Source organism: Zophobas morio, unplaced genomic scaffold, assembly GCF_036711695.1.
Source record: "Zophobas morio isolate AGI-343-1 ecotype UQ-CSIRO unplaced genomic scaffold, CSIRO_AGI_Zmor_V1 ptg000020l, whole genome shotgun sequence".
In the NCBI taxonomy this organism is placed as follows: domain Eukaryota; kingdom Metazoa; phylum Arthropoda; class Insecta; order Coleoptera; family Tenebrionidae; genus Zophobas; species Zophobas morio.
In genome coordinates, this window is record NW_026972125.1 from 1487441 (window position 1) to 1515226 (window position 27786).

The 27786-nt window shown below is 28.4% G+C and overlaps 1 protein-coding gene across 4 annotated transcripts; it reads right to left on the bottom strand.

Moving 5' to 3' along the window:
• Positions 1-1278: 1278 nt before the first annotated feature.
• Positions 1279-27716, bottom strand: LOC135131445 (histone-lysine N-methyltransferase E(z)). 4 transcript variants are annotated; one of them, XM_064059206.1, is made up of 10 exons: positions 27309-27716; positions 27134-27148; positions 17546-17972; positions 17329-17489; positions 10442-10542; positions 10159-10387; positions 9593-10033; positions 9288-9458; positions 1598-1780; positions 1279-1546 (listed from the first exon to the last, which is right to left on the bottom strand). In XM_064059206.1, the coding sequence occupies exons 1-10, from the start codon at positions 27559-27561 to the stop codon at positions 1320-1322; spliced, it is 2208 nt and encodes a 735-aa protein (XP_063915276.1). In that variant the 5' UTR covers positions 27562-27716; the 3' UTR covers positions 1279-1319. The 4 variants fall into 4 exon arrangements, with proteins under 4 accessions (XP_063915276.1, XP_063915274.1, XP_063915275.1 ...); XM_064059204.1 differs by having other exon boundaries at positions 9593-10060; XM_064059205.1 differs by lacking the exon at positions 27134-27148 and having other exon boundaries at positions 9593-10060.
• Positions 27717-27786: the final 70 nt, after the last annotated feature.

Here is a 27786-nt window from a genome sequence, read left to right on the forward strand (position 1 = left end):
AAAAACTGAAAAGTTTAAAAACGAAAAAATGCAAATCGAAAAATTGAAATTGAAAAAATAATTACAAATTGAAAAACTGAAGAAAGAAAAAGAAATGAAAAATGAAACATTTAAAAGTCGAAAATTGGAATAAAAAAATCAAATAGTCGAAAAATCTAAAAATCAAAACATTAAACATTCGAAAAAACGAAAAACTGAGAAATCGAAAACCTAAAAAACTGGAAAATTCAAGTTGGAAAATCGCAAAACTGAAAAATTTAAAAATTGAGAAATGCAAATCGAAAAATTGAAATTGAAAAACAAAGAATTATAAAATCGAATAAAAAAATAAATAAAAAAAGGCGGCAAAATCTAAAACCTGAAAAATTCCATAGTTAGAAAACCGAAAAACTGCAAAATTTAATTAAGCTTGAAAACTCGAAAAATTGCAAATCGAAAAACTGAAGAAATAAAAAAATAGAAAAAATAAAACATCAAAAAAGTCGACATTTGGAAGAATTAAAAAATCGAGAAGTCGAAAGATCTAAAAACGGAAAGTCAGGAAATCGAAAAACTGAAAAATCAAAAAATCGAGAGTTCAAACAATCTAGAAAACGAATAATCGAAACATCAAAATGTCTGAAATTCGAAAATTTTAAAAGTGGGAATTAAAAAATCGAAAAACGAAAAATCAAAAAATCAAGACAATAGAAATTCGAAAAAACGAAAAATTGAAAAATCGAAAACTAAAAAATCGGTAAATTCAGAAGTTGCAAAATCGAAAACTGAAAAATTTAAACTTGAAAACTCGAATAACTGCAAATCGAAAAACTGAAGAAAAAAAGAAATGAAAATTGAAACATTTAAAAGTCGAAAATTCAAAGAACAAAAAAATGGAAAAGTCGGAAAATCTAAAAATCAAAAACTCGAGAATTCAAGCAGTCTATAAATTGAAACATCAGAAAGTCTGAAATTCGAAAATTTTAAAAATGAGAATACAAAAATCAAAGTATAGGCAATTCGTATTCGTGTTTTTCGCTGTTATAAAATTTCTTCTGAGAAAAATTACGATTTTGACATTGCTTGTTATAAAAAAAAATATTTTGCTGTTTTTGGTACCAAGTATGGTATTAATGTAGAGACCGAGCTACGTATCCATTGTACTGTTTTCTAGTCTTAAATTAGCGATACTTTTTTGTACTTTGACATTTTTTTACTGACTCATCATCATCAAAAATAAATATTCAACGCATCTACTAGCAGTTTTTTTTTCATCAGGGTTTTCACACAAAAACCAAATTAAAAACCTAATTTTATTTAAATAAAACATGAAAAAACAATTACAAAAACTCCATTTCTCGTTCTATTCCGACGAATTTGAGCTGTTCGGTCGGTCCGTATCTGTAATCGAAGAAGAGCTCTTCGCCGGGTTGGATCGCCCTCTTTGCGAAGATCCCGATTCGGTGGTCTCCGTTGACCATCATGACTTTGGCGTAGCAGTTAGGATTGATCGAGTGGTTGGCGAACCGAATTTTGTTTCCTTTGCGTGTAGCATCAACAACGAAATCTGTAAATCCCAATATAAAATTGCGTAATGAATAATTTATACAATACTTACCATTATTTAGATTAAACAAGAAGCTACACATGTATTTGTCGTACACTTTGCCTCTTCTGTCCGCCTCGTCCTGCGAGATGATTTCTCCACAATACTCTGAAATGAACTCGTTCTTTTGGGCGCTGTCCTTGAGGAAGATGCCCCAGCCGGCGACGTCGGAAGGCGCCATCAGCAAGTGTTTGTCTGGAAGGTTGCGTGATTTAGATTTATTTATATCAGAGAAGTTTGTATTTATAAAAAATAACTTGACAAAAAGCGTAATACGTGAAGATCTATCTAATAAAATTATAACGCACTGACTGACGAGACAAAGTTCAAACGGGTGGGTCTAGAAGCATGCATCCCTTACGGGGGTTTGTTGACTAGGGGATGAAGGTTTGTATGTTAGTCATTTTTGAAGTTAGAAATATATACTATTAAATAAAAATATTTAGAAAATTCGAAAAACTGAAAAATCAAAAAATCGGGATTTTGAGCAATTGAAAAGTCGAGAAATCGAAAAATCCTAAAATCTAAAAGTACAAAAAAAAAACTGAAAAATAAAAAATTCAAGCATCTGAGCAATTGAGAAATCAAGGTCAAAAAATAAAAAAAAAGGAAAAATCAAAAACTCGAAAATTCCAGATAAAAAAAAAATTAAAAACAAAAATCGCAAATCAAAAAATCTAAACATTGAAATGTCGAAAAATCTAAAAAGGAGAAAATGGAACAACTGAAAAACCAAAAACTTGAGAAATCGAAAAATCAAAAAATAAAAATAAAACGAGAATTCAAGCAATATAGGAATCGAAAAATCGAAAAGTGAAAAATCAAAAACTCGAAAAATCAAGACAAAAAAATTGAAAGAAAGATCGAAAAACGTAAAATCAACAACTCGAGAAATCGAAAAAGTAGGACAATAAAAAATCGAAAAATCAAACATCGAAAATAGGAAAATAGAAAAAGCAAGACATTAAACATTTGAAAAAACGAAAAACTGAAAAATCGAAACACTGAAAAATCGGAAAATTCGAAAAATATGAAACATTAAAAAATCGAAATAATAAAAAAAATAGACGTTGAAAAATTCCAAAGTAGGAAAATCTAAAAACTGAAAAATTTGAACTTGAAAACTCGAAATAAAACATCAAAAAGTCGAAGAATGATGAAATACGCAAATTTTAAAAGTAAGAATAGATAAATGGAAAAATGAAAAATCAAAAACACGAGAAATCGAAAAATCACGACCATGAAAGTACGAAAAATCAAACATCAAAAATCTAGAAATAGAAGCAAAGTATTAAACATTCGAAAAAACGAAAAATTGAGAAATCGAAATGACAAAGAAAATAAAAACAAAAATTGCAAAATCTAAAAATTGAAAAATTCTGAAGTTGGAAAATCGAAAAACTGAAGAAACAAAAGCAAAAAGTCGAAAATTCCAGGAATAAAAAAATCGAAAAACCAAAAACTCGAGAAATCGAAAGATTAAAAAACCAAAATCGAAAATTAAAAAATCAAAAAAATTGAGAATTCAAGCAATCTAGAAATCGAAAGATCAAAAAGTGTAAAATCAAAGTAGGAAAATCTAAAAACTGAAAAATTTGAACTTGAAAACTCGAAATAAAACATCAAAAAATCGAAAATTCGAAGAATTAAAAGGTCGAAATACTAAAAAATCTAAAAATGGAAAAACCGAAAAAATAAAACCTCGAGAAATCGAAAGAATAAAAACCAAAATCGAAAAATCAAAACTTTAAACATTCGAAAGAACGAAAAATTGAGAAATCGAAAAAATAAAAAGCGGAAAATTCAAAAAGTTGGAATATTGAAAAACTAAAAAATTTAAAAATCGAAAAATCAAAAACTCAAGAAATCGAAAATTCGAAATTCGAGGAACCGAAAAATCGAAAAACTGAAAAAAATCGAGAATTCAAGCAATCTAGAAACCGAAAAATGAAAAATCAAAAACTCGAAAAATCAAGACAAAAAAATTCGAAAAATTGAGAAAACGAATAAGCAACTAAAAAATCGGAAAAATTTGTAAAAAGAATTTAAGCAATATAGAAATCGAAAAATCGAAATATCAAAAAGTCTGAAATTCAAAAATATTAAAAATGAGAATAGAAAGATCGAAAAACGTAAAATCAACAACTCGAGAAATCGAAAAATCAGGACAATAAAAAATCGAAAAATCAAATATAGAAAATAGGGAAATGGAAAAAGCAAGACATTAAACATTTGAAAAAACGAAAAACTGAGAATTCGAAACACTGAAAAATCGAAAATTCGAAAAATATAAAACATTAAAAAATCGAAATTCGAGAAATTGAAAAATCGAAGCATCAAAAAGTCGACAAATCGAAAAAATGAAAAATTAAGATTTCGAAAAATCTAAAAATGAGAAAAATGAAAGATCGAAAAATCAAGAATTAAAGATTGAAAAATCGAAAACCGAAACACCAAAAAGTCGAAAAAACCAAAAATGCGAAAATAGAAAAATCGAAAAATCAAGACAAAAAAAATCGAAAAATCAAAAAATTGAGAAGTCGGAAAATTCGAATATTTTAAAAGTGAGAATAGAAAAATCGAACAACGAAAAATGAAAAACTTGAGAATGGAAAAATCAGGCAATAAAGTTTCAAACAATCAAAACTCGAAAATCGAGAAATTGAAAATGTAGAACATTCAACATTCGAAAAAACTAAAAAATTGAGAAATCGAAAAATCAAAAAATAAAAATAAAACGAGAATTCAAGCAATATAGGAATCGAAAAATCGAAAAGTAAAAAATCAAAAACTCGAAAAATCAAGACAAAAAAATTGAAAGAAAGATCGAAAAACGTAAAATCAACAACTCGAGAAATCGAAAAAGTAGGACAATAAAAAATCGAAAAATCAAACGTCGAAAATAGGGAAATAGAAAAAGCAAGACATTAAACATTTGAAAAAACGAAAAACTGAAAAATCGAAACACTGAAAAATCGGAAAATTCGAAAAATATGAAACATTAAAAAATCGAAATAATACAAAAAAATAGACGTTGAAAAATTCCAAAGTAGGAAAATCTAAAAACTGAAAAATTTGAACTTGAAAACTCGAAATAAAACATCAAAAAATCGAAAATTCGAAGAATTAAAAGGTCGAAATGTTAAAAAATCTAAAAATGGAAAAACCGAAAAATCAAAACCTCGAGAAATCGAATGAATAAAAACCAAAATCGAAAAAATAAAAAGCGGAAAATTCAAAAAGTTGGAATATTGAAAAACTAAAAAATTTAAAAATCGAAAAATCAGAAACTCAAGAAATCGAAAATTCAAAATTCGAGGAACCGAAAAATCGAAAAACTGAAAAAAATCGAGAATTCAAGCAATCTAGAAACCGAAAAATGAGAAATCAAAAACTCGAAAAATCAAGACAAAAAAATTCGAAAAATTGAGAAAACGAATAAGTAACTAAAAAATCGGAAACATTTGTAAAAAGAATTTAAGCAATCTAGAAATCGAAAAATCGAAATATCAAAAAGTCTGAAATTCAAAAATATTAAAAATGAGAATAGAAAGATCGAAAAACGTAAAATCAACAACTCGAGGAATCGAAAAATCAGGACAATAAAAAATCGAAAAATGAAACATCGAAAATAGGGAAATAGAAAAAGCAAGACATTAAACATCTGAAAAAACGAAAAACTGAGAAATCGAAACACTGAAAAATCGGAAAATTCCAAAAATATAAAACATTAAAAAATCGAGATAATAAAAAAAATAAAATAAACGTTGAAAAATTTCAAAGTAGGAAAATCTAAAAACTGAAAAATGAAAAATTCCAAAGTTGGAAAGTCCAAAAACTAAAAAATTTAAACTTGAAAGCTCGAAAAATTACAAATCGAAAAACTGAAGAAACAAAAAAAAGGAAATTCAAAAAGTCGAAAATTTGAAAAATCAAAAAATCGAAGTCGAAAAATAAAAATGGAAAAATGGAAAAATCAAAAACTCAAGGAATAGAAAATTCGAAATTCGAGGAACCGAAAAATCGAAAAACTGAAAAAAAAATCGAGAATTCAAGCAATCTAGAAACCGAAAAATCGAAACATCTAAAAGTCTAGAAATTGAAAAATCGAAAAATGAAAAATCAAAAACTTGAAAAATCAAGACAAAAAAATTCGAAAAATCAACAGAAAATCGAGAAATAGCAAAAGCAAAACTTTAAACATTCGAAAAAATTGAGAAAACGAATAAGTAACTAAAAAATCGGAAAAATTTGGAAAAAGAATTTAAGCAATCTAGAAATCGAAAAATCGAAGTATCAAAATGTCAGAAATTCAAAAATATTAAAAATGAGAATAGAAAGATCGAAAAACTTAAAATCAACAACTTAAACATTTGAAAAAACGAAAAACTGAAAAATCGAAACACTGAAAAATCGGAAAATTCGAAAAATATAAAACATTAAAAAATCGGAATTCGAGAAATTGAAAAATCGAAGCATCAAAAAGTCGACCATTCGGGAAATCGAAGAATCGAAAAAATGAAAAATTAAGATTTCGAAAAATCTAAAAATGAGAAAAATGAAAGATCGAAAAATCAAGACATTAATGATTGAAAAATCGAAAACCGAAACATCGAAAAGTCGAAAAAACTAAAAATGAGAAAATGGAAAAATCGAAAAATCAAGAAAAAAAAAATCGAAAAATCAAAAACTGCAACTAGAGAAATCAAAAAATCAAAAATGACAAATAGGGAAATTGAAAATCAAGAAATCGAGAAGTCGGAAAATTCGAATATTTTAAAAGTGAGAATATAAAAATCGAAAAACGAAAAATGAAAAATTCGAGAATGGAAAAATCAGACAATAAAGTTTCAAAAAATCAAAAGCCGAAAATCGAGAAATAGAAAATGTAGAACATTCAACATTCGGAAAAACTAAAAAATTGAGAAATTAAAAAACTGAAAAATTGGAAAATTCAAAAAATCTAAAAATCAGAAATTGAAAATTGAGAAATCGAAAAATCAAAGCCATAAAAAATTCAGCAAATCAAAAAATTGAAAATTTGAAAAACTGAAAAATCGATATATAATACGGAGGATTCAAGAAATCGAAAAATTTTTAAATTCGAACATTCGTGTAGTTTAAAAATGAGAAAAGCGAAAAATCGAAATTCGAGGAACCGAAAAATGGAAACATCAAGAAGTCTAAAATTCGAACATTTTAAAAATGAGAAAAGAAAAAAAAAACGAAAAATCAAAAACTCGAGAAATCGAAAAATCAAACATCAAAAATCGGGAAATACAAAAAAGCAAAACATTAAACATTCGAAAAAACGACAAATTGAGAAATCTAAAAACTGAAAAATCGCAAATCAAGTGGTCGACAAATCAAAACATTAAAATCGAAATTCGAAAAATTGAAAAAAAAAAAAAACGAAAATTCTGGAAATTGAAAAAACGAAGCATCCAAAACTGGACAAATAGAGAAATCGAAGAATCGAAAAATCGAAAAATTGAGATTTCGAAAAACTGAAAAAACGCAAAGTCAACATTAAAAATTGGGAAAATCTAAATTCGAGGAATCGAATCGAAAATCTGAAAAATCAGGAAATCGCGAATTCAAGCAATCTAGAAATCGAAAAATCGAAACATCAAAAAGTGTAAAATTCGAAAATTTTAGAAATGAGAATAAAAAAACCGAAAAACGAAGAATCAAAAACTAGAGAAATCGAAAAAGCAAAACATTAAACATTCGAAAAATCGGAAAATCCGAAAAATCTAAAAACGAGAAAATGTAGAAACCAAAATCAAAAACTCGAGAACTTGAAAAATCAAGTCAACAAAAATTCGAAAAATCGCAAATCGAGAAATAAAACATTAAAAAGTCGAAATTCGAGAAATTAAAAATTCGAAAAATCAAAAATTGCAAACAGAGAAATCGAAAAGTCGGGAAAACCTAAAGTCGAAAAATGGAAAAATTGAAATTTCGAAATTTTGAAAAATCGACATATCGCAAAAATTCGGAAAATCTAAAAATGAGAAAAATGAAAAATCGACATGGCATTCAAAATTGAAAAATCGAAACAAAAAAACCTGAAAATAAGACAATAAAAATTAGAAAAATCAAAAATTCAGTTAATCGAGAAATTGAATTAGAAAAATCAAAGCATTAAAATTCGAAAATCGAAAATAGAGAATCAAGAAATCGAAAAACTGAAAAATCGGAAAATCAAAAATTCGAGAAATCGAATCACGACAATAAAAATTCGAAAAATCGCAAATCGAGAAGTCGAAAAATCAAAATATTAAAAAATCGAAATTCGAGAAATTGAAAGACCAAAAAACTAAAAAATCGAAAATTTGAAAAAATGAAAAATCGAAGCATCAAAAAGTCGAGAAATCGAAAAATCAAGACAATAAAAATTCGAAAAATCAAAAGTTGCAAATAGAACATTTGAAAAATCAAAACTTTAAAAATTCGAAAAATCTAAACATCGAGAAATCGAAAAGTCGGAGAATTCTAAAAACTGGAAAATCGACATATGGAAAAATGGTAAATTTCCAGAGATTGACACATTTTTAAACTCGAAAATTTGTAGTCTGAAATGGAGGAAAGGGAAAAATCAAAAACTTGAGAAACCGAAAAATCAAAACATCAAGTTCGAAAAACCGAGGAATTTAGAAATCGAGAACTAAAAAATAAAAAAATCAAGAATTCAAGCAATTGAGAAATCGAAAAATCTAAACACAGAAAACTGGCAAATCGAAAAAATGACAAATTGGAAAACTGAAAATCGAAAAATCTAAAAATGAAAAGAATGAAAAATCGGAAAACTCAAGAATCTGAGCAATTGAGAAATCGAAACACCGAAAAATCTAAAAATGAGAAAATCGAAAAACCAAAAATTAGAAAGGGGAAAGGGAAAAATAAAAAACCTATAAATCAAAAATCGAAACATCAAAAAGTAGAAAATTCGAAAAATTAAAAAATCGAAAAGTAGAAAAATTTGAAAATGAGAAAATGGAAAAATTGAAAAACCAAAAAAAACCAAAATCGAAAAATCAAAACATGAAAAATTCGGGAAAACGAACCACCAAAGTCTAAAATTCGAAAATTTAAAAGATGAGAAAATGGAAAAATTGAAAAACCAAAAATCCAGAATTCAAGGAATCGCAAAATGGAAGCCATCAAAAATTTTGCAAATTGAAAAATTGAGAATTCGAAAAACTGAAAAATCGATTCATATATGGAAAAAACGGAATTTCCAGAAATTGAAAAATTTTTAAACTCGAAAATTCGTAGTCTAAAAATGAGAAAAGGGAAAAATCGTAAATAGAGAAATATAAAATTAAGAAAGCGAATGGTCTAAAAACTGAAAAATAAAAAATCGAGAAGTCGGAAAATCGAAGCACAAAAATTGTTCGAAGGTTAAATCGACAGAACTTCCCTCGCCCCTGAAACACAATAAAACAGACCCAGCTTTTTCGAAAAATTATAAAATTTGATTAGGGGGAAATTTTTGTCAATATGTACTGAAATTTGACAAATTAGGTCCAAAATTTTTAACGTCGGAACTAGAACCCGAGCCCAGTTTAAATATAAGAGTAACCACAACAAGCTTATTACATTATCTTGACAGCAAGCAACACATTAAAAATTTAACAAATAATTCCGCTAAAGTGAATGATGCATCAGGAAGCCTGGATATAATATGTATGCTTACGCAATCCTCTTTGGACGCTCACGTTCTTGCACGTGATCTTGGAGATGTCGAATTGGTCGGCACCGCACGTCTGACAAAGATCTGGGTCGCACTCTCGGACCGCCAAATAGCAGGGGCACTGTTTGGTGTTACATTGGGCTTTGCAGCGACACCCTGGGAACCTGTTCTGACCTAGAAAGTGTGTTATATTCGATAAGTTCGCAATCAGAGAAATTTAATGTTAAGAAAATATGTTGGCAACACTGAAATTTGACAGTTACGAATAAATTTCACGGCCTACTAGACAACTTTTTCTCGATACTCACAATCAGAGCTACACTGGCAGAACTTCTCGCAGAAATTCTGCGCCCCAATGCACGGACACTGCACGTCGCAGCTCCCCTGGTGGTCACACGGCGTAAAATTATACACGTGATTGCTATTCGACTCCTTCTTCAGCTGAATCTTCCTGCAATGCACCGACCACAACCTGTGCTTCTTCTTCTTCTTCCTCGGCGGCGTGTAATCCCTCATGGTCTCCTCGTCCAGCACCCCCGCGTCCTCCTTCTGCGCAAACTCGTACACTTGCTGGCACGTCTTCGTCAGCATGATCTGCGCGATCGCGCAATAATTGTTCAAGAAGATCTTGTGTATCCCCCTGAACAGACTCTCGTCCGAGCCCGTCCACTCCTTGTGGTCGTTGGCGCCCATCAGCCCCAGGAGGCTGAAGTTCGTCGTCGTGGAGACTTGGTCCTGGTCGTTCGCGTCTATGGAAAAGATTTTTTTGGGCTTTTCTTTTGGGAAAAAGGCGTATTAGTGATTTAGTAGCCGCATGGTCGAGGGTTAGGGATATTAAAGCAAGCATGCGAGTTCATGAGATGGATGAGTGTACCTTTGTACTTGTTGCTGTCGTTGCTGTCCTCGGAGCTGGCTTCGTTGCCGGAGTCCACGCTCTGTTGCTTGCACACTTTGCGCGGGTTGGAGTTGCCGTTGCCGTTGCCGTTGCCGTTTCCGCTGCCGTTGCTTTTGGCTTCGCTCGAAGGGCCGGCTTCGGCGTTGGACTTACCTTTGGCTTCTTCTTCTTGTTTGGCTTTAGCGGCCATTTTTTCCTTGACGGAGTCCTTGTTTGATTTAAAGTTAGTGGTTGGAACGGGTGGAACGAAACGGCTACTTACGAGTAGCATGTAGCAGTCGGGGCTGCAGGGCTCCGTGAAGGGTTTAAGGTCGGGGCCTCGGCGTTTTTGTAAGTTAGGGCCGGGGTGGCAAGCTTGTAGACCTTCAAAAAGTCGCAGATTTTAATTTTTTCAAAGATGTAAAGTGTAGGGTTGGTTGATAATGTTGTTGTTGCAGATAAATGAAAATGAATAAAAAATGTTGATTCTATGCTTTAAAAATTTTCCCGTCTTCACGTGGTGTTCGGTGTTTCACCAAAATCCCTATACTAATTGAAATAAAAACTCCCATTTATTTTTTTCAATGTAATTCAAGGTACAAGCCATTAATGGGTACGTTTACAGCGCTAAGACCTCTTTTAGTCTGAGTTTACAATAAGATCTTACTAAGATGTGGCTGTTGCACTTGATTTTGCTAACCTTAAAAAATCGTTGAATTCGTCCGTCTGCTGAAACTACCAGACCGATTGTTGTCAAATTTTATGTGTATTAGGAATATCGTGCAGATGGTAAAACGCTAACCAAAATTTGTCTGATCATCCCCACCAACGATGACGTCATTTTCAAATTTTACGATAGTAAATTTAAATTTTATAAAATAACGTACACCTCCATTTCTGGTTTATGAATCCGTCTTAAGTTTTTACCTTAGGTCTATTGATTTTTGAAAAAAAAAAAAAAAAAATCAAGACTTAACATTTTCTTCAAGACATTGAGATTTTTGGGAAAAAATCAAAATCGATTTTTTGATTTTCCATTTCTTGATTTTTCAGTTGTTGAACATTTCTATTTTTCAATTTCGAGATTTTTGACTTTTTTGATATTTCGATTTCCCGATTTCTCCATTTATCGAGATTTCGATGTTTCGATTTTTTGGTTGTTCAAATTTTCGATTTATACTTTTCAATTTTCCTATTTTGGCCTATTTCGGTTTCTCGATCTTTTGATGTTTCGATGTTTCAGTTTTTGAATTTTCCGACTTCCCAATTTTTCCTCATTTCAGTTTTGAAATTTTTTAATTTCTCGATTTTTCCGTTCTTCAATATTTGAACTTTTGAATTTTTTGATATTTCAGTTTTTTTATTTAATTTTTCTATTTCTTGACATCTCCGTTTTTCGGTTTTATAAATTTTTCCAATTTTCGACTTTTCAAGCTTTTAATTTAAATCTTTCAGTTTTTAACTTTCCCATTTCCCGAATTTTTAAATTTTGGATTTTCGACTTCTCGGTTTTTCAATTTTTCGATTTTTAAATTTTTCAATTTTTATGTTTCTATTTTAAGATTTTCCAATTTTTCGATGTTTCCATTTCTTAATTTCTCATTTTTTTTAATGTTATATTTTTCGATTTCTCGATGTCTTAAGTTTTTCGATTTTTTAAATTTTGGATTTTCGATTTCTCGGTTTTTCAATTTTTCAACTTTTCGATTTTGCCTTATTTCGATCTCTCAATTTTTCGGTTTTTTGAACTTCAATCTCGACTTTTCGATTTCTCGATCTTTTGATTTTTCAATGACTTGATGTTTTTCAATTTTTTCGATTTTTCTGTGTTTCAATTTTTGAATTTTTAAATTTTATTTTAATTTTAGATTTTTCGATTTTTCATTTCTTCGATATTTCAATTTTTTATATTTTTAAATTTTTCATTTTTCAGTTTTTTGATTATCAAATTTTTCAATTTTTTAAATTTTACATTTTTCAATTTTTTAATTTTAAAAATTTTTCAACCTTTCGATTTTTATATTTTTCGATTTTGCAAGCTTTCTACTTCTCAATTTTTTTAACATTCCAATTAAATAATGGAAACTTTTCAATTTCTGGATTTCATTTTTCATATTTTAATTTTTCGATTTACCGTTTTTTTTTTACTTTAAATCCTCCAATTTTTAACTTTTCGACATTTCTCGGTTTTTCAATTCTTCCACTTTTCGATTTTTTGATTTTTAAATTTAAAATTTTTGTGTTTCGATTTCTCGTTTTTTCGTTTCTTCGATATTTCAATTTTTCAAATTTTTTATTTTTTATTTTTCATCTTTTGATTATACATTTTTGCTTTTTTCTTAAATTTTACATTTTTCAATTTTACGTTTTTACGATTTTTTGATGTTTCTTTATCTAGATATTTCGGTTTTTGGATTTTAAAAATTATTCAACTTTTCGATTTTTGTATTTCTCGATTTTTCAAGCTTTTCACTTTTCAGTTTCTGGATTTCAATTTTTCATATCTTAATTTTTCGATTTATTGATTCTTTCTACTTTAAATCTTCCAATTTTTTTAATCTTTTGGGAATTTTTCAATTTCCAGATTTTTAAGTTTTTCAAAATTTTCATTTTTTGATGAATTGATTTTTTTTTATTCTGGAATTTTTAGCTTTTGAAAAGTTGAAAAATTCCCAAAATTAAAATATTTAAAAAATGAAAAAATTGAAAAATCGAAAAGTTGAAAAACCGAGAAATCGAAAATCCAAAATTTTAAAATTCGAAAAATTGAAATATTAAACAGCTGAAAAATCGAAAAATGGAAGAATCGAAAAACAGAAAAAAACGAGAAATTGAAAAATTCCAAAACTGAAATGAAAATTGGGAAATTGAAAAATTAAAAAATCGAAACATCGAGAACTCGAAACATCAAAAGATGAAGAAATCTAAAAATGGAGAACGAAGTCGAAATAAGCCAAAATTGGAAAGTTGAAAATTGAAAATTGTAAAGAAGAAATAGGTTAATCGGAAAATTGAAATATTGAAAAATTAAAAAATCGAAAAATTGAAACATCGGAAAATGGAAGAATCGAGAAATTGAAAAATTCCAAAATTAAAAAATCGAGAACTCCAAACATCAAAAGATGGAGAAATCGAAATAAGCCAAAATCGAAAAGTTGAAAATTAAAAAATTAAAAAAAATCGATTAATCGAAAAATGAAAATATTGCAAAATCTAGAAATTGAAATGGTGAGAAATTAAGAAATCAAAAAGTTGAAAAACATTTTTAAAATCGAAAAACCGAGATCTAAGAAATCGAAAAATTTAAAAATTCCAACTGAAATGACGAAAAATTGGGAAATGGAAAAATTAAAAAATCGAGACATCGAGAAGTGGAAATAACCGAGAAATCAAAAACCGAAAATTCAAAAGATCGAGCAGTAGAAAACAAAAAAACTGAAAAATCCAGAAATTGAAAACTTCCTAAAATTGAAAAATTGAGAAATCGAAAATTTTAAAAACCGAAAAACCGAGATGTAAGAAATCAAAACAAAATGTAACATTTGAAAAATTCAAAAATTAAGAACTTTAAAATTCGAAAAACTGAAAAATTCCAAAAGTGAAATGAAAAATTGAGAAATTGAAAAATTAGAAAATCGAAATTTAAGTCAAAATCGAAAAATTTAAAGAAGAAATCGGTTCATCGGAAAATGGAAATATTGAAAAATTAAAAAATCCCGAAATTGAAAAATTCTCAAAATTAAAATGTTCAAAAAATCAAAAAATTGAAACATTGGAAAATGAAAGAATCGAAAAAAAGAAAAACCGAGAAACTGAAAAATTCCAAAACTGAAAAATCGAGAACTCGAAACATCAGAAGATGGAGAAATTGAAAAGTTAAAAATTACAAAATTTCGAAAAATGAAAATATTGAAAACTTGAAAAATCGAAAAACCGAGATGTCAAGAAATCGAAACATCAAAAAATCGTAAAAACGAAAATTTTTAAAATCCGAAAAGTGGAAAAATTGAAAAACCGAGAAATCGAAAACTTAAAAAATCGAAAAACAGAAATATGGAGAAATTGAAAAATTCCAAAACTGAAATGACGGGAAATTGGGAAAATGGAAAAATTAAAAAATCGAAACATTGAGATGTGAAAAAACCGAGAAATCGAAAAATTGAAAAATCGAGGGCTCGACACATCAAAAGCGGGAGAAATCGAAATAAACCAAAATTGAAAAGTTAAAAAGAAAATTGAAAAATTGAAAACTTGCAAAATCGAACAACATAAAAATTTAAAAATCGAAAAACCGAGATGTCAAGAAATCGAAAAAAAATCGTAAAAACCAAAAATTTTAAAATCGGAAAAATTGAAACATCGGAAAATCGAGAAACAGAGATATGAAGAAATTGGAAAATTCCAAAATTGAAATGACGAGAAATTGGGAAAATGGAAAAATAAAAAAAAAACGAAATAAGCCATAATCGAAAAGTTAAAAAATTCCAGAATAAAAAAAAATCAATTAATCAAAAAATGAAAATTTTGAAAAACTTAAAAATCTGGAAATTGAAAAACTCCCACAAGATTAAAAAAATTGGAAAATTGAAAAGTGGAGAGAGAAATTGAAAAATTGAAATGTCGAATAAGCCAAATTCGGAAAGTTAAAAATTGAAAGATTTAAAGTAGAAAGAATCAATAAATCGAAAAATTAAGATATGAAAAATTGAAATCCAGAAACTGAAAGGTGAAAAGCTTGAAAAATCGAGAAATATAAAAATCGAAAAGTTGAAACATTTTTTAAATCGAAAAACCGAAATATCAAGCAAAAATCGTAAGAACGAAAAATTGAAAAATGTAAAATTTAAAAAATCGAAAAATTGAATAATCAAAAAACTGAAAAATCAAAAATTAATAATTTCAAAAATTGAAATATCGAAGAAATGAGAAATCGAGAAATCGAAACATTTAAAAATTTAAAAATTAAAAAACTGAAAAATCGAAAAGTGGAAAAATTGAAAAACCGAGAAATTGAAAATTTAAAAAATTGAAACACTGAAAAATTGGAAAATCGAAAAGTCGAGAGAAAAATCGAAAAATTGAAATGTCGAAATTAGCCAAATTTCGAAAAGTTAAATATTGGAGTATTTAAAGTAAAAAAATCGATAAATCGAAAAATTAAAATATGAAAAATTAAAATCCAGAAACTGAAAAGTGAAAAGCTTGAAAAATCGAGAAATATAAAAATCGAAAAGTTGAAAAAATTTTAAAATCGAAAAACCGAAATATCAAGAAAAAGAAACATCAAAAAATCGTAAGAACGAAAAATTGAAAATGTAAAATTTAAAAAATCGAAAAATTGAATAATAAAAAAACTGAAAAAATAAAAAATTAAAAAATTTGGAAAATCGAAAAGTGGAAAAATTGAAAAATCTAGAAATTGAAATGTTGAAAAATTTAGAAATCAAATACTTGAAAAACATTTTTAAAATCGAAAAACCGAGATGTGAAGACTCGAAACATCAAAAAATCGAAAAATTTAAAATTTAAAAAATTAAAAAATCGAAAAATTTAAAAATTCCAACTGAAATGACGAAAAATTGGGAAATGAAAAAATTAAAAAATCGAAACATCGAGAAGTGAAAAAACCGAGAAATCGAAAAATTGAAAAATCGAGAGCTCGACACATCTCTGGATTTTTCGATTCCTTCATCTGTTGATGTTTCGAGTTCTTAATGTTTCAATTTTCTAATTTTTTGGAATTTTTAAATTTTTCGAATTTTTAAATTTTTGATTTTTCAATTTTTCAAATGTTACATTTTTCGATTTTTTGATGTTTCGAATTTTTCAGTTTTTTTGTGTTCCACTGCTCGATTTTTTAAATTTTCGGTTTTTGAATTTTTTGATTTCTCAGAAATTTCCACTTCTCGATGTCTGGATTTTTTAATTTTTCCATTTATCAATTTTTCGTCATTTCATTTGGAATTTTAATTTTTCGATTTTTTTATTTTTCAATTTTTCATTTCAGTTTTAGAATTTTTCAATTTCCTGTTTTTTCTGTTTTTCGATTCTTCCACTTTCCGATTTTTCAGTTGTTTGATATTTCAATTTTTCCAATTTTCAAATTTTGGATTTTCGATTACTCGGTTTTTCAACTTTTCGGTTTTTCAATTTTTTCATTTTTTAAACATTTTAATTTTGGGAATTTTTCAATTTCGGGATTTTTTAATTTTATAATATTTCCATTTTCCGATTAACCGATTTCTTCTTATTTCGACTTTTCGATTTCTTCATCTTTTGATGTTTGATTTTCAAATGTTACATTTTTCGATTTTTTGATGTTTCGATTTCTTACATCTCGTTTTTTCGGTTTTTAAAATGTTTTTCAAATATTTTATTTCTCAATTTTTCAAACATTTCAATTTCTGAATTTTTCATTTTTTTGTTTTCTACTGCTCGATCTTTTGAATTTTCGGTTTTTGAATTTTTTCATTTCTCGGTTATTTCCACTTCTCGATGTCTCGATTTTTTAAATTTCATATGTTTCGATTTCTACATCTGCTTTTTCCATTTTTAAAATATTTTTCAAGTTTATTTTTCAACATTTCAATTTTGGGAAGTTGTCAATTTCTGGTTTTTTCAATTTTTGATGTTTTCGATTGCTCGATCTTTCGACTATAAATTTTCAAAACTGGCAAAATTGTTGCCTTCAGTCAATCAAAACCACCGCTTTTTTTATAAAAAGATGAACTTTTACGACTCCTCTGTTTCGTTAAAGAAAATTACAGTAGATAGCGCTAGTTCCCCAACGAATTTTTGAGGTTAGCCGAATCAATCAAATACCCACCAGACACCTATTGTTAGTTGGCCATGGCGCGAATTTTGTATTTAGCGCCACCTCATCGCGCATTATTATAGGCTAATTCAAAAATGGCGCCCTATTTTTGTGACACGTGGCCAAGAACTGTCCATTGAGCAAAGAAAAAACTTTCGCTGTAAACGTACCCAAAAATTCCAATTCCCCGCAATGAAATGATTCATGAATGAATGCTGAAAGGTCTGGAGACCTTACCTTGTTGTCCTGCAGTGCAGCAAAACAGAAACAACCTGAATAGCAGGCGTCAACTCCTCAAAAAAACTACCCTCTAATCGACAACCAAACAACCCCAACCCACCTCAGACAATACTTACGATGCAAAAAACAGTCATATTTGAAGCACCGCCGACAGAACAAAGTGTGAAACGAATGCATGGTTTGCTCTCGAGGCACCGAGGCCGCATTAGGACCGTCGATATTGGGGGTACACTCGGGGGGCGCGTTGGGGTCAGTCCGCTCAGTCAGCTCAATGTACCTAAATTCAAACATCAATTCATTTAGTTCGTCTAAACTAGTAATCAGAGAACTCACTTCTCCCTCAATTCTTCCGGGTCTCCTTTATCCGGAAACTGCGACGATATCGCTTGAAAAATAATATACGCCGGAAAATCCGGAACCTTTTTCTTCTCGTCTTCTTTATTCTTGTCTTTGTCTTTGTCTTTCTTCTCCGGTTTGTCTGGTTCTTGGTACTGCATCAGAGCGTGCACGAGTTCCACGAATAATTCGTCGTCGATGAACCCCGACTCCCGATCACCGTGGACTTTACCGTCGTAGTTCTTGATTAATTCTTCGATGAAAGTACCGTCTTGATCGAGCAGGTCGTCGCCCATGTATGGGATATTGTGGAGGACCGTTTCGTCTTCTACCATGAAGTTCTGCTGGATGGGTGCCCACGTGTACATGGTCGGGATGGGCGTCACGGCGTTGATTATGCGGATGGGTGTTACCTGGATGTCCCCTGTCGCAACAAAAATTGTGAATACGAGTCGACATTGGGTGGTTTTCCCCATAGATCAATAAAGGACAGACGAATAATGAAAAAATCCTTTTATTAAGAAAATTACAATTATTATCCGTTCACGCCAAATTTCTAAATTCTCACTCACACCCCGTATTTTTATTAGTACCGTATCTTACTCTGTTTGTTCGTGTTCTTCTAATGTGTCTTTTAAAAAAGTAACTTATAATTAACTTTAAATTTCGAAAATTGAAAAATTCAAATATAGAAGAACTGAAAACTCGAGAAATCGAAAAACTTAAAATTTTAAAAATTGAAAACTTAAAATATCGAAAAGTTGAAAGATTGTGAAAAACGAAAATCTGAAAATCCAAAAAGTAAAAAGTCGAGAAATCGAAAAATCCAGGACGTGAAAAATCCAAAAGTCGAAATACTAAAAAATCCCAAAATTGAAAAATCGAAGAATCGAAAAACTGAGAAAACTCACAAAATTCAACGAAAAATCAAAAAATAGATTAATTGAGAAATCGGAAAACTGAAAATTCAGAAATGTCAAAACTAGAAAATTTAAAAAATTGGAAAATTGAAAAATTCGGAAAAAAGAAAAATTAAAATATACAAGAACTGAAAATTCGAAAAATTCACAAATCGAAATATATATAAAACAGTCGAAAATTGAAAAATCTAAAGTTTAAAAAACGAAAAACTGAAGAATTGAAGAACTGAAAAATCGAAACTGCGAATTCGAGAAGCGGGAAAATAAAAAAAATATATATTAATCGAAAAATCGGAAAACTGAAAATTTAGCAACGTCAAAATTTGAAAAATTGTAAAATAGAAATACCGAAGAACTGGAAAATCAAAAAATCCAGAAATCGAAAAATCTAAAATTTAAAACATTGAACAATTGAAATATCGCAACATTGAAAAATAGAGAAGTCCAAACATCAAAGAATCAGAAAAGAAAAATTCGAAAATCTAAAACTTAAAAATGGAAAAACTGAAAAATCGACAAATCGAAACTCCAGAATCTAAAAAAATTGAAAAATCGGATAACTGAAAAATCGAAACATCGAAAAATTAGAAAATCGAAAAACCGAGAAATCCAAAAATCGAAACATCGAGAAATAGAAAAAAATTGAGAAATTGAACAATCGAAACATCCAAACATCTGAATTCGATAAATCGAGAAATAAAAAAAAATGAAAAATTTTAAAAAAGAAAAATTAAAACATCGAAAAGTTGAAAAAAAAAGAAATCGAAAATTTGAGAAATCTAAAGTTTAACGAAAAATTGGAAGATCGAAAGAAACAACAAAAATTAAGGAAATGAAAAAGCAAAAAATTGTGATATAAAATCGAGAAAATGAAAAATAAAAAATCTGGAAAATGCAAAATAAAAATCGGGGAGTTGAAAAATTGAGGGGACGGAAAATTGAAAAAGGACACAATTAAAAATCGAGAACGTGAAAAATGGAAAAATGAGAAATTGTAATATTGAAAAATTGGAAAATCTGGAAGTCGACAAATTGTAAAATTGCAAATTCAAAAATAAAAAAACAAAAAAGTCTATAATAAAAACTTCAAAAATGTACAAAGTGAAAATCAAACTTGAAAATTTGAAGAAAAATTGCCAAAAACCTGAAAATTTGGAAAATTTAATAAAGGAAAAATTGTAAAATCGAAAGAAACAACAAAAATAAAGGAAATAAAAAAAAAGGAAAATTGTGATATAAAGTCGAAAAAGTGAAAATAAAAAAATCGGAAAAATGAAAAATAAAAATCGCAAAGAAAAAATTGGAAAAAGGAAAAATTAAAAATTGAGAAACTGAAAAATCGAAAAATGAAAATCTGTAATATTGAAAAATTGCCAAATTGAAAAACGGATGCAAACCGAAAAATTGAAAATTTTGGAAGTCGAGAAATTGTAAAATTGAAAAATCAAAAATAAAAAACGAAAAATTACAAAATGAAAACTTGAAAAATCTTAAGAATCGAAAAAGCGAAAAATAATAAAAAAAAATATATGTATTATGAAATAGAAATATTTAAAATTAAAGAAATTGGAAAATCGGAAGACTGGAAATCCAAAAACTACAAAGTGAAAAATTTAAAAATTGAAAAATGGACGAACTGAAAATTCAAAGTCTGAAAATTTGAAAAATTGAACAAATGAAAAATTGTAAAATCGAAAAAAAATACACAGAAAATAAAGGAAATGAAAAAACGAAAAATTGTAATATAAAATTGAAAAAATGAAGATTAAAATATCGGGAAAATGAAAAATAAAAATCGCAAACAAAAAATTGGAAAAGGGAAAAATTAAAAATTGAGAAATTCATTAACTGAATCTGTAATGGATCCAAACTTTTGGCCTTCTGGAGTAACTGTCAATAAATTTTTTTGGAAGCGCACGAATCAAAACCAAGTGGCCTAGCTATTACTCACCTGAACGCAAGATCCTTGTGTAACAAATTTCACAAGTTCAAAGACATAGTACTCCAACATGATTATTCCCTCATAGGCGTCAGTGAAACATGGTTTCCACCGGATGTTCCAGACGATACTTTTAGCTTGCCAGGCTACAACATCATTCGCAAGGATCGTGCCACAGTAGGTGGAGGTGTTGCTTTATATGTTAAGTCTTTTCTTAAATTTGAAATTTTAAAGTTTTGTTCGGATGAAATTTCTGATAGCTCTATTGAATACTTATTAATTAAACTTAAGATAAACTCACAAGAGATTGCCGTAGGTACATTTTACAGACCACCTGATATTAATTTTAACAATCTAAATTTGCTAGGAGATATTATAAATTTTTTGACTCTTAAAAAACTTGATTTTATATTTATTGGTGACTTCAATGTTGATTTGCTTGTTGATTCTCCTGGTAGCAAATTTCTAAAATCTTTGTTATTTGAACTTGATTGTAACCAATTAATTAATGATCCCACACGGATTACCAAGGATAGCGAATCTCTCTTAGATCTAATTATTGTTAGTTCAAATGTTGAAATTATTAAGTCTTGGGTATCTGATCTTGCACTAGCCGACCACAACAATATTCATTGTATAGTAGATTTTAATAATTATAACGAGATAACTAATCATAAAATTACTAGAAGTTTTAAAAATTTGGACATAAATGAATTTTCCAAGGATGCTGAGAGAATTAACTGGAATCAAATATATATGTTGCCAGACTTAGATGAAAAAGTTAAATATTTTAACGAATGCATTTTAAGTATTTTTAACGTACATGCTCCATTAAGAATCTGTTGTCATAAAACTAAAAGATCTCATCAACCATGGTATACTCACAATCTTAGAAAACTGAGAATCCTAAAAAGGAAAGCTTGGAATCATTTTTGTAGGACAAAGCTTGAACAACATAAAAGGTACTATTGTGAATTAAGAAATTTTTATAATATTGCACTAGAGCAAGAAAAACGTGGTTTTATGACATACAACTTTACACAGAATTGTAAAAATAATCCAAGAAAATTTTGGGCAACTTTACGGAACTCTAATATAATAGCAAGTAAAAATAATGAAACCATACCTCCTGAACTAGCTAATGCTGACCAGATAAACAACTATTTTATAAATTCTGTTCCTGCGGTCACTACAACATCTAGCTTTCGTGATTACATTAACCGTACAAATTTTTCTAATGACAGTAATTTTGTATTTTCACCTGTGGGAGTAGAGAAAATTGAAGAAGCAATACTGAAATTAAAACCTTCTATTATGGGATATGACGGTATTTCTGGTAGGATGTTGAGGATTGCTTTGCCATTTGTTAGTGCCCCCTTGACACACATCATTAACCTCAGTTTTGAAAATGGTTATGTTCCCAAATTATGGAAAACTTCATGCGTAACTCCCATACCAAAAAAGAATAAATTTACATCTCTGAATGACATGAGGCCCATTAGCATTCAGCCTGTTGCTTTGATGATTGCTGAGTCTGTTATTTATCAGCAGCTTAGTGAATTTATTAATTCCAAAAACATCATACCACCGGTTCAATCAGGTTTTCGTAAATGTCATAGTACCGCTACTGCACTTGTGTCGTTAACAGATCATATAATTAGCAATATAGATTTAGGAAATTTAACTTCTGTAACGTTATTAGACTTAACCAAAGCGTTCGACTCATTGAACATAGACTGTTTATTAGAAAAGCTCTACTATTATGGTATCTGTAATCCAAACTTTGATTGGTTCAGAAGCTATTTATACAATCGTAAACAAGTCTGTCGTTTAAATACAACTGAAGGTCAAGTTTTTTCTAGTGAGCGCAGAGTTAGCAATGGGGTTCCTCAAGGCTCCAAATTAGGCCCTCTACTTTTTTCCGTTTTTATATCTGACATCGTTTATATGCCAAAGTTTTGTAAAATTCATCTATACGCCGACGATATTCAATTATTTTTAAGTTTCCCTCCCTGTGAAGTATTACGTGCTCAAGAACAGATCAATCATGACTTAAACGAGATTTACAAATGGACATCATCAAATTCATTATTGATTAACACAAAAAAGTGTCACAATATCTTGTTTGGCACATCACATAAACTTTCAGGCGTCAGTCTTCAAATTACTATTAATAATGAAAAAATAGAGTACGTAGACAAGGTTAGAAATCTTGGGGTTATATTCGATTCTGAATTAACATTTTCCTCTCATGTGTCTCATATCTGTAGAGAGTGTTACTTAAAATTTAGGCAACTTATTCCTCTAAAACATATTTTAAATGAAAAAACTAAACTTTTGCTTATGAATTCGTTGATTTTATCACGCCTCAATTATTGCGATCAATTGTATGGTCCTTGCCTTACTATAAATGACAAAGCAAAGCTTCAAAAAATTCAAAACAACTGCATTAGATTTATTACAAATGTTCCTTTTGGTGATCATATTACTCCATATTTGAGATCTTTTGGTTTACTTAAAATGAACGAACAACGTTGTATTCATTACAGTTGTTTTCTTAACAGTGTCTTAAAGGAACATGCACCAGTTTATCTTTACGATAAAATATTGAAAAGAAGTCAAGTTCATTCCAGAAAATTACGATTTGTCGATGCACAACTTGATATACCTTCGCATAAAATGTCAATGTTTAAAACTTCATTTTCTTACTTGGCTAGTTACGTTTTCAATAAGTGCCCTGAGTTAGCATGTGGGTACTCTAATTTTAATCTTAAAAACAAAATAAATAAACAAATTTTGACCAATAATTTCAACATTGACACAATAAAATTTTAATGTGTTTCTTTTTTCTCGTCTTATTTTATTTTGTATACTCTTGTTTGTATTTACGGGTTTGGTTCTTAGAAATGTATCAGCGTTGAGCTGTAGCCGAACCTTTTGTTCTCACATTGTCTCTTTTGTAGAACAATAAACGCTTTTATTATTATTATTATTATTATTATTATTATAAATTGAAAAATCGAAAAATGAAAATTTGTAATATTGAAAAATTGCCAAATTGAAAAACTGACGCAAACCGGAAAATTGAAGGAACGAAATATTGTGAAATTGAAAAATCAAAAATTAAAAACGAAAAATTACAAAATGAAAACTTGAAAAATCTTGAGAATCGAAATAGTGAAAAAAAAGAAATATGTATTATGAAATAGAAATATTTAAAATGAAAGAAATTGTAAAATCGGGAGACTGGAAATCCAAAAACTGCAAAGTGAAAAATTTAAAAACTGAAAAATGGACGAACTGAAATTTCAAAGCCTGAAAATTTGAAATTGGACAAACGAAAAATTGTAAAATGGAAAAAAAAAACACAGAAAATAAAGGAAATGAAGAAACGAAAAATTGTGATATAAAATCGAAAAAGTGAAAATTAAAAAATCGGGAAAATGAAAAATAAAAATCGCAAACGAAAAATTGGAAAAGGGAAAAATTAAAAATTGAGAAACTGAAAAATCGAAAAATGAAAATCTGTAATATTGAAAAATTGCCAAATTGAAAAACTGATGCAAACCGAAAAATTGAAGGAACGAAAAATTGAAAATTTTGGAAGTCGAGAAATTGTAAAATTGAAAAATCAAAAATAAAAAACGAAAAATTACAAAATGAAAACTTGAAAAATCTGAAGAATCGAAAAAGTGAAAAATAAAAAAAAAAGAAATACGTTTTATGAAATAGAAATATTTAAAATTAAAGAAATTGGAAAATCGGAAGACTGGAAATCCAAAAACTGCAAAGTGAAAAATTTAAAAATTGAAAAATGGACGAACTGAAAATTCAAAGCCTGAAAATTTGAAAAATTGTAAAATCGAAAAAAAAAACACAGAAAATAAAGGAAATGAAAAAACGGACAATTGTGATATAAATCGAGAAAATAAAATTAAAAATTAGCCACATTGAAAAATAAAAATCGGGAACATGAAAAATTGTGGAAACGAAAAATTGAAGAAACCAAAAATTAAAAAATCGAAAGAAACAACGAAAATTAAGGAAATGAAAAAACAAAAAAATTGTGATATAAAATCGAGAAAATGAAAAACAAAAAATCAGGAAAATGCAAAACAAAAATCGGGGAGTTGAAAAATTGAGGGACGGAAAATTGAAAAAGGGCACAATTAAAAATCGAGAATGTAAAAAATGGAAAAATGAGAAATTGTCATATTGAAAAATTGGAAAATTTGGAAGTCGACAAATTGTAAAATTGAAAAATCAAAAATAAAAAAACGAAAAAGTGAATAATAAAAACTTGAAAATGTACAAAGTGAAAATCAAACTTGAAAATATGAAGAAAAATAACTAAAAACGTGAAATTTTGAAAAATTTAATAAAAGAATAACTGTAAAATCGAAAGAAACAACAAAAAATAAAGGAAATCAAAAAAATCAAAATTGTGATATAAAATAAAAAAAGTGAAAATTAAAAAATCGAAAAATGAAAATCTGTAATATTGAAGTGCCAAATTGAAAAACTGATGCAAACCGAAAAATTGAAAATTTTGGAAGTCGAGAAATTGTAAAATTGAAAAATCAAAAATAAAAAACGAAATATTACAAAATGAAAACTTGAAAAATCTGAAGAATCGAAAAAGTGAAAAATCAAAAAAAAGAAATATGTTTTATGAAATAGAAATATTTAAAATTAAAGAAATTAGAAAGTCGGAAGACTGGAAATCCAAAAACTGCAAAGTGAAAAATTTAAAAATTGAAAAATGGACGAACTGAAAATTCAAAGCCTGAAAATTTGAAAAATTGAACAAATGAAAAATTGTTAAATCGAAAAAATAAAAATTAAAAATTCGTCAATTGAAAAATAAAAATCGGGAACATGAAAAATTATGAAAAATTGTGAATTGTGAAAAATTGAGAAACTGAAAATTCGAAAAATTGAAGAAACGAAAAACTGAAAATTCGAAAAATTGAAGAAACGAAAAATTGAAAAATCGAAAGGAACAAAAAATGAAAGAATTGAAAAAAATAAAATTTGTAACAAAATCCAGAAAATGATAATTTAAAAAATCGAGGAAATGAAAAATTGAAAATGACAAAAAGTAAAAACTGAGAATATGAAAAATCGAAAAATTAGAAACTGTAAAATTGAAAAATCAAAAATAAAAAAACGAAAAAATTTATGATGAAAACTTGAAAAAGGTCAAAAGTGAAAATCAAACATGAAAATTTGAAGAAAGGAAAAATTGAAGGAACGAAAAATTGAAAATTTTGGAAGTCGAGAAATTGTAAAATCGAAAAATCTTAAGAATCGAAACAGTGAAAAATAAAAAAAAAGAAATATGTATTAAGGAATAGAAATATTTAAAATTACAGAAATTGTAAAATCGGAAGACTGGAAATTCAAAAACTGCAAAGTGAAAAATATAAAAATTGAACAAATGAAAAATTGTAAAATCGAAAAAAAAAACACAGAAAATAAAGGAAATGAAAAAACGGACAATTGTGATATAAATCGAGAAAATAAAAATTAAAAATTCGCCATACTGAAAAATAAAAATCGGGAACATGAAAAATTGTGGAAACGAAAAATTGAGAAACTGAAAATACGAAAAATTGAAGAAACTAAAAATTGAAAAATCGAAAGAAAGAACAAAAAATAAAGGAATTGAAAAAATGAAAATTTGTGACATAAAATCCGGAAAATAAAAATTAAAAAAATCGGGAAAATGAAAAATAAAAATTGAGAACTTGAAAAATTGAGGAAATGAAAAATTGAAAATGACAAAAAATAAAAACTGAGAATGTGAAAAATGAGAAACTGTAAAATTGAAAAATCAAAAATAAAAAAACGAAAAAGTTTATGATGAAAACTTGAAAAAGGTCAAAAGTGAAAATCAAACATGAAAATTTGAAGAAACGAAGAAGTGAAAAATCAAAAAAAAAAGAAATATGTATTATGGAATAGAAATATTTAAAATTAAAGAAATTGGAAAATCGAAAGACTGGAAATCCAAAAACTGCAAAGTGAAAAATATAAAAATTGAACAAATGAAAAATTGTAAAATCGAAAAGAAAAAACACAGAAAATAAAGGAAATGAAAAAACGGACAATTGTGATATTAATCGAGGAAATAAAAATTAAAAATTCGCCACATTGAAAAATAAAAATCGGGAACATGAAAAATTGTGGAAACGAAAAACGAAAAATTGAAAAATCGAAAGAAACAACAAAAAATAAAGCAATTGAAAAAATGAAAATTTGTGACATAAAATCCAGAAAATGAAAATTAAAAAAATCGGGAAAATGAAAAATAAAAATCGAGAACTTGAAAAATTGAAAATGACAAAAATTAAAAACTGAGAATGTGAAAAATCGAAAAAGTTTATGATGAAAACTTGAAAAAGGTCAAAAGTGAAAATCAAACATGAAAATTTGAAGAAACGAAAATTTGAAAAATCGAAAGATTAAAAATTGCGTCTAGTAATTCCGATCTAATACATGAAGTAGAAAAGTGGCAATCCAGCTCAAAGCAAACGTCAATCAGACTTCTGACAGAGAAAAAACTAAATCAAAATCAGTTTATCCAACTTAAAGAAAAAATATCAAAGCCTACTTTACTATCTAAAGATCATGAACGGATAATATTGTTTTCAAGAAAAGATTTTTTCATACTGTTAGCATTTTCATTGATCTGCGAGAACAGGCAGACTAAAATGTTTTTACCCGCTCCTATATCATCTGGGATTATTTGGAAAAAAAAGACAAGATTATTCAAGCTCGAAAAATTTAAAATTTCCGCCGCGTTATTTTTTTTTGTAATTATAATAATATGCATTTAGTCATAATAATAACTGTAGCAATATTAATGAAACCGTGGCTGCTTGCCCAAACCCCTCACCTTCATTCCCTATCACTTCGGCCTTCTTCATACAAGTCACATGTGAGGGGATGTCCGGAAGAGGCACCCAGCAAGCCTTGCTGTCCGTCCACCTCTTCTGCTCCGCTATCAAGCTCTCCGTCATCTTCATCCTGTTCTGATTCCAGGCCAACTTCACCTCGTCGGCCCTCTTGTACCGCTTTTGTTGCCTCAGTCGGATGTACTCCTGTTTCACGTGGCGCTTCCACTCGTTGCTCACTTTCACTTTCGACATTCTGCTCCCCTTTATCCGGACCAACGAAAGAAAGCAAAATTTTGGCTGGGTTTTATTTCATTTTCCTAGTTTTTCAACTCAAAATCAATAAACACAAAACTAAAAACATAACCTTAAATTAGTAACAATGGCAGATGGCGATTGCGCGGTAGTCGGGGCTCGGCGATCGACGACGAAGACTGGCGGAAGCGCACGAAATGCGAAGACAATCTGTTACATCGAATC

Excerpts from the sequence above, each read along its gene's own strand:
- LOC135131445 (XM_064059204.1), bottom strand. The coding sequence starts at position 27,561 with ATGTCGAAAGTGAAAGTGAGCAACGAGTGGAAGCGCCACGTGAAACAG. Across the intron at positions 17,490-17,545 it reads CCGGAAGAATTGAGGGAGAA|GTACATTGAGCTGACTGAGC; the intron begins GTGAGTTCTCTG and ends GTTTGAATTTAG. Across the intron at positions 10,061-10,158 it reads CGACAGCAACAAGTACAAAG|AAAAGCCCAAAAAAATCTTT; the intron begins GTACACTCATCC and ends TTTTCCCAAAAG.